At 38.2% G+C, this 7837-nt stretch overlaps 1 protein-coding gene across 5 annotated transcripts in view; it reads left to right on the top strand.

Moving 5' to 3' along the window:
• The first annotated feature begins 268 nt into the window (after positions 1 to 268).
• Positions 269 to 7837, top strand: part of LOC113060502 (kinesin-like protein KIF26A) — a 91510-nt gene continuing 83941 nt past the window's right edge. For 3 of the 5 annotated variants that reach the window (XM_026229453.1, XM_026229452.1, XM_026229451.1), the window contains exons 1-2: positions 269 to 744; positions 2774 to 3010. In XM_026229453.1, coding sequence (XP_026085238.1) covers positions 565 to 744; positions 2774 to 3010 — 417 coding nt within the window. In that variant the 5' untranslated portion in view covers positions 269 to 564. Of the gene's footprint in view, positions 745 to 2271; positions 2495 to 2773; positions 3011 to 7837 lie in introns of those variants that run through there. The other 2 variants (XM_026229454.1, XM_026229455.1) reach the window with 2 other exon arrangements.

Here is a 7837-nt window from a genome sequence, read left to right as displayed (position 1 = left end):
ATCATTTTTTTACAGGAAGGAGCTCAGTTGAGCAGACACAACTTTTTCTAAAATTTTAGACATAAATGGAAGATTTAGCCTAAAATAGGCCACACCTGATGAATTGCAGCGAGCAGCGCACACCGGATGAGCATCAACCGCGAGAGGGACTACACTAGCCACGAGAATGTGTGTGTGTGTGTGTGTGTGAGAGAGAGAGAGAGAGAGAGAGAGGTGGAGCTGTTCAAAGTAGTCTCCTCAACAGGCTCGTGTGAGTTCACTCCTAGACCTGCAGTATAGACTAGACAAGGCGTGGACAGCTTATCCCGCAAGGATGTATGCTAGGAGCGCATGGATCACTTATGGATTGTATGGGGTTCTTGTGTGCTTTCACGAGTGCCAACATTTGGATGTATGATTTTATCCGCGGCAAATAATTTGGAACAGAAACCGGACGATCTAAATGAGTCAACAGTTGGATGTACCTAAGAGGGAACCTCTGGATAAAACCACGACACTGCTTTGGAATTAGAGAGAACCATCTGTACATGGCTCGGAACTCCAGAGTGCTGCGATGACTTCTGCATGTTTACTGTAAGCTGGGCGAGGAAATACATCCACAGCGGCACAATGGATTTACAAAACTCTAACGGGTCATCTGTGTCGGACAATCAGAAGCCCAGTCTGATTGACTTGGGGACGTTTTTCGTGGATGCTGACATCATTTTTGGATTTACAAGCCATCTACTAAAGCGAAAAGCCAAGGTAAGCATTTGAGAACATACTAAAGACTCCACAAGTTGACCAATTTAGTGCTCATTAGACTCCACTTGGGTTGTTTCCATTCAAAAAAAAAAAAAAAAAAAAAAAGGCTATGGTATTTTTGGGGTCAGCATATATGAATCCTAACATTTCATTGGTTATAATGTGTAGCGGTTTGTTCATTTCAGCACCACGAACAGCTCTCAATCATCAGTTGCGCTTTTAGCAACTTCCCTAAAAAAAACATCCAAAATACATTAAATTAAAATACAGTTAAGTATATCAGATAAAAACTTTCATTTTGTACAACATTTTTCATCTGATAGTGAACTTTGTGCTCGATTAAAAGTTTTTCAGTGATCATAAGATTTCAGTAATTAAAAATGCACTACAATTTGAGGTTTTCCGATTAAAGCATGAAAATAAGAAAACACATCAGTCTGATGTTTTAACAAACCACTATTAAGAGGTTCACAAAAACAGACAATAATGTTCAAATAAAAGTTCTGAAACAGTATCTTAGAGATTACGTTACGAGTCTATACCACTGATCTATATATGATCTATTCTATATTATAGATCAGTGGTCTAGACAGATATTAGACGGTCACACACACAAAAAAGCCATATTTCTGTCAACAGATTTAGCAGTTTTCTTCGCCCAGGTTAAACTGTCCGTTACTGATGGTTATTATTCACAGTTACAGTTTTTATTTTCTTTTTTCTTTTTATTTATGTATGTATTTATATATATATATATATATATATATATATATATATATATATATATATATATTTATTTATTTATTTATTTATTTATTTGAGGCGGGAGATTGACAGTATACGTCACGTTATCCCAGCTAGCATAGACATCATGAACACAAACTATTTAGAGATGAGTAATTATTATTTTTTTAACATTCCCACAATTCATTGCAAACCGAGAGGTGAGTAGATGCAGTTAAGTTAAAAACCAGACGGTGGCGCTAGAGTATTAAAGCAAAAGACTCCAACAGACCCGTAATCTCACAGTCGACACAAGTGAACTGTAACATAAAAGATGACGTAATTTATGTCGGAAGGATTATTTATTTATTCATTTATTTTCAGACATACATATTTGTAAGTTGAGTGTACGGGATGTTACTTACAATAATACAAATTAATAATAATAATAATAATAATAATAATAATAATAATAATAATAATAAACAACAACAACAAAAACATTACGAACAATTGTATATCAGACATGCAGTCATAAAAATGTTAAACAATTTGAAAGTTTTATTAGTTCACATGAGTTTGTTTTTTAAGGCACACCCTTTAGGAAACACATAATTAAGCATTGAATTCGTTAATTAATTGAAATCAACTTTATTTTCACTTTCTGTTTGTGCAAAAGCAGTCAAATCTCTCTGAAACAGCATAACAGTGTCTGAACAGCTACTGAATGCTCAGCTCCACCCATTCAAGCAAGTGACTGAGAAGCGCACATTGACAGCAGTCAAACACTCCCGCGTACGCGCGTCGTCATGGAACTAAAGCAAAGCAAAACTTCACGGGAATTTACTTATGCTTTTACCTTTGCGCTTCCACTTACTATCCATGAACTGTGTTCCTAATTAATGCCTGTATACAAATAGACACGCAATAAACTGCGCTAGATGTCCGCGTTTTGATTATTTATACCGAGATGATGGATTTAACACAGGGGAATGCGCAAGGAGAGTTCAAGATCAGCCGGTCAAATGTAAGTCCTTTAATAAACATCTGACGCTGAGAAGTTACAGTCTATTGGAATTCCCAAGCTGGCTGTTTGTGCAGTGTTGTTGAGTAATTTGCAACACGTTTAGAAAGTTAAATCACACTTTAAAAAACTAAAGTTGCACAATTGTTATTAATATAATAAACAATTAGTAATATGCAGTTGACTGTAATCTGTATGTTCTACATTCGTAATTAGCCATTTTTGACAGATGTTAAATATATGGCGTCTTTCTGCATCTTGATTTTGTTGTCTTTCATAAAGGTGGAAGGCTGTTCGAGTGGAGAGTCCTTAACCTCTCTTGAGCTGAGCCCGAGGAAGAGATTGTCAGCGGAGGAGGAAAGGTGTGCCAGCAGACCCCCACCTGAAGGCGCAGGAGCTGTGAGCGTCTCTGAATCTGACAGGGATGAGACTAAGCCAGATCTGTGCAAGCAATGTCAAATGACTATAGCTGAACTGAGGAGACAAGCCCTCTCTCTGTCTGACCCTGCTTCCTTTAAGGTCAGTGAGTGAGAAACATCATTTCAGTGCCTTGCAAAACAAACAATCACATTCAAGACAGGGGAGATCAGTTGACTTGCTGTTTGTAGCATTTTTATTACTTATATAGACTTATAATTATATATTTCAAGGAACTGTTTTGATTCATGCATCATTTGCATGACTAAGAACCTTTTGTTAGTTTCAAGAAGCACTTGACTTTCACTTGAGCCTCAAAGCTCTAGAAGTTCACCTTGTTTCATTCTGTCACTCTGTTGTTTTTAAAGCATTGTGAATGCTTCACATAAATCAGATGTATTGCATTGGATGCCTCTTAAAGGCCATATTGTGTTTAAATCTCATTATTTGATGAAATGTTGACTCAAACAAGCAAGGTTTATGACTCCCTTATCAGAAAACCGATATCCTATCAGATATTCCTAATCTTTTTTACTATATCAGCACAAAGAGCAAATATTTCAATTACCTTTTTTTCAAACATTTGGCTTTGTTGCACTTTAGAATGATCAGTAATGCATTGAAATCATATTAAGTCTGAAATGCATATAGGCTTGGATAAAATTGTGAGCATGGCTTCAGCAAAAATGCTGTTTGAAATGCTCATTGCTGGATGTTTGATGTGTGGTCAAAAATGTAGGAAACCTCATCATGCCTTGAGTGGGATGGTTGGAGTGAGATATGAGCTCAGCTGTGTGGCACAATGTTCTCCTATGCTTGCCAGTGCAGAAAGCGGCTGGTTATGATGTACAGATAGCAATCTTGATGGAAAACGAACTATTAAATTAGCACCAAATTTATTAAAACAAAGTCTTACCTGAAACAGAAATTAATATGGAATTCTTATCAACAGTGAGGTTACATTTCTAGTGTAGATTTTTACTTTTATAACATAAGTGTTGATGTTATTAACTTAATAACTTAATAACTTAATTTTGAATTGAATTGTTTGAATGAACGATTCAATGGCTCACTCATACAATCAGCCGTTTTTGTATTTCTTAATTAGATAGATAGATAGATAGATAGATAGATAGATAGATAGATAGATAGATAGATAGATAGATAGATAGATAGATAGATAGATAGATAGATAGATAGATAGAACCTTAATACCAGTATTCAAAAGTCTGGCTCTGCAGTTCTACTTGAGTGGCACAAAAAAAAATTGAAACCATTCAGATCGCCAACCGTTTTGATGAATGCTGGTAAACTGAAGCTACAAAACCACTTGCCATTGTTTGTTTGGAGTGTTGAAAATCTATCTGCTCATTCCTAAAGCCAATCATTTTTTTTCCTTCCGTTTCTACAGTTATCAACAGTTTTTCTTACTTTCACACACTGTATTTACTCAGTACACGAGAGTTTGTGGACAAGAGAGAAGGCTATTGGAAGTGGCCCATTGTTTTGGGAAACAATGCTTATCTCCCCCCTTGTTCATCGACATTGGGGGGAGAAAACAGTTCAGCTGACTCTCTGCGCAGTCTGTTGAGGAAGTGCAGACCCAGTTGACCTTCATCATGCATTACAGTGTTCCTGTATACTCCTCACCAAATTCCCACCACATTTAAATATAGGCTGTCGACTTTTTATTGTTGTCTGACTTGCTGCTTGGGTTAGCCTCAGGTTTTCCCCCTCCCTTCGCCTTCTTTTGTGGATGTGTTTCAAGAGATATCTCATGCTTAGGTAGGATTACAAGCCCTCCGGTTTGCTTTGACCCCCCCCCCCCCCCCCCCAAGTTCTCTTCTCTCCAGGTTACCTCAGGGAATAAAGAGAGGGTTTATGTGTTGGTGTGCATTGATGATAGTGGATGCGTATGACCTCTTCCACCCTAAGATGTGTTATTTAGTTTGTACTTCCAGAGCTTGCTAATATACTCACTCATTCTCATCAGCGATGGTTATCTGAACTCATGGCAAGTTTGGCTGCCTCGCTCACTCTGTCTGTTTGGCCTGTGTGGTCTGCTCCATGTGTCAGGGATAAAGCCATGGGGTCAAGTCAGGGAGGTTACGCCTCTATCGGCCCCTTTGCTGATGACTCTGGAAGCATTTGCCATGGGAGTCCTGGTTTCCCTGCAGTTGGGAAAATAAAATATGCTTTGTCCAGCTAGAGATGTGTGGTAGATACCTGACCTGAACTTAGAGTCTCAAGCGATATGATTCTAGATGAGAAGCTACAGAGAGTTACTGCTTCTACTAAAGTATGGGTGGCCTGTAGGATTAAATTGGCCGGGTTTTCATTATTCTTGATTTTCAAATGAGATTCACACCTTCTTTCAGTTTGCTGGTAAATCTGGGAACTGCAGCACTCAATAAGTTTCAGATATCAGGCTGCCCTAATGGCCCAGCTGCACTTCACTGGTTTATACTAGAGCTCATTTATCCTCACCAGCTTGTGTTAGCAATGAGCACTGGCCCCTTAGTCAATTATTTATGTGTAATTGCCCATGGTGGTGGTAGGGTTATGGTATGGGCAGGTGTATGTTATGGACAATGAACACAGGTGCATTTTATTGATGCTATTTTTAATGCACAGAGATAATGTGGCCTTTTATTGTGGCCAGCCTAAGGAATAATCATGCTGTCTAATCAGCATCTTGATATGCCACACCTGTGAGGTGGATGGATTATCTCGGCAAAGGAGAAGTGCTTACTAACAGAGATTTAGACAGATTTGTGAACAATATTTGAGAGAAATAGGCCTTTTGTGTACATAGAAAAAAAATTCAATCTTTGAGTTCAGCTCATCAAAAATAGGGGCATAAAACAAAAGTGTTGCATTTACATTTATTTTGTTCACTCTAGATAAAACCTATTTAATAATTCCAAAACATCAAATTGATTTGATGGCACAAGCTTCCTCGATTTTGGGAAATCAAATTAATATTTTATCATTGAAAGTGCTCAGTCCAGCAACATGTACCTTCCAAAGGGTGTTCTGTGAAAGGTTTAGGTTAATATGCAAATTTTGGGTCGATATGTGAAATGTATAAATAACAATTTAATCTAAATTTGATATGTATGTAACATCAAGAGTGATGCAATTAATTATAATGTGATTTTAATTAGGGCTGCACGATGTGTCGTTTAAGCGTCTCAGCTGCGTGGCGTGTCTGTTTTTAATTCGGCTCCCATGTTAACAGGTTAGAGCTTGTAAGACTGCCTGCATGAGACGCTATTCCTCATTGGAATGTTCTAAAATCTTAATATTTGTTTAGAACTGGGTTTCTTCCAGGATATGTGTGGTCAGTATCACAGCCCAGCGTTAGACAGGACGTTTCTTTGCAGTTTTCTGCCAAGCACATGCTCGCAGGTGGCAATTAGTCTTTCTTCATGCCCCACAGCTTTAATGGCTTCACTCTTTTTCACCAGGTTTGCTTTCAGCCTGCACCATCCTTTGTTTTATTATTTATTACCAGTGATTCCCTCGGCTGATATCAGTGAGCAATGGTCTCTTCTCTTCAAACAATAAAGAAGCTCTCCCCTCAGTAGTTCATTCACTTCAATGTCAGGGCACTTAACACCTGAACAATGCCTGAGGATGGAATGCCTGGATGCTTAACACGGGACAATGGACAAAGACTTTCATTGCCTACAGTGACTGGCATTTAACTAGTCTCAAAGCTCCATCACATATTAACAATTTTAAAATGGCCAGCATTAACCCTAAATCTTATGATAAGTATGAATCTGTGATGTCTAACGTCAACCTCTTTCTCTCCACCGGCTGTCTGCTTCAATTGTAAGACCACTCAACAAAATTTTAGGCCGTTTGCACCTGGTTTAATACAATCAAGTGGTTTGGACAGTAGCATTCCTAATCCCATTATTGTGATGAAGGACTACACAGCCTATGGTATCACATTTAATAAGACGAATATGCGCTTGGGGGCGGCCGTTATTTCATCTCCATTGTCCAAAGAGACTCACTGAAATGGCTGTCATCAATTATAATAGCCACTACAGTTCTAAGGTTCTATAAGCTCTCTGTTGTGACGTAAGAAGTTTAAAAGTCCATTCACTGGGCAGGTTGAAAACGCCTGCATCCCCCAATCCATCAAACGCTGGGTGAAACTTTAGATGATGGTTGAAATGAGAATACGTAGCTCTCCTTTGCTGTCAGTCATTTCCCTGAACTCTCTTGTGACCAGACCACCTGAAAACCCATGGATCATCTAAAGCAGGATCATCTTAAGCAAAGCTAGATGGATTTGCAGTTTGCCATTTTCATTTTAAGCACTTAACCCCTGCAGCCATTGTGAAAGGTCATTGAGGTAGGCTGCTATGGGATAGGAATCATAACCAAGGATGAGAATGGGTGGACCTCGCCTGATTGGACTAAAGTACATTGTCTTGGTCAATATAGATGGCAATTATTCGGTGGCCGATTGCTTCATTCAATTGATAGTTGCATAAGCCACTTAGGTGTTATTTTGTGGGCCAGGGCTCAAAAGAAGTATTACGAAAAAAGGTTTAGACATGCTTGAAAGGATGCAACATTTTAAAACTATTACAGTTTAAAAATAAACATTCCAAAAGGGGGTTTTCATAGAAATGGCATGGAAGAACCATTTTGGGTTCCTCAAAGAATCTTTCAGTGAACAGTTCTTAAAAGAAGAAGAAGAAGAAAAAAACATTTTCTCTTAGTGTGGAGAACATTTGAATAATCTTGAGAAGCTTTTTCCACTATAAAGAACCTTTTGAGCAGTGGAAAGGTTCTGTGGATGTTAAAGAGTTTTCAATGGTACCATAGATGCCAAAACATTCATGTAACTTCTCTTTTGAGTCTAATGCATAATGCTGTTATGAGCAGTTTTTAAAAGGACCTTTT

This window comes from Carassius auratus, chromosome 42, assembly GCF_003368295.1.
Source record: "Carassius auratus strain Wakin chromosome 42, ASM336829v1, whole genome shotgun sequence".
Taxonomy (NCBI): domain Eukaryota; kingdom Metazoa; phylum Chordata; class Actinopteri; order Cypriniformes; family Cyprinidae; genus Carassius; species Carassius auratus.
Note: the sequence above shows the minus strand (reverse complement) of the source record. Positions and strands in the feature narration are given on the sequence as shown.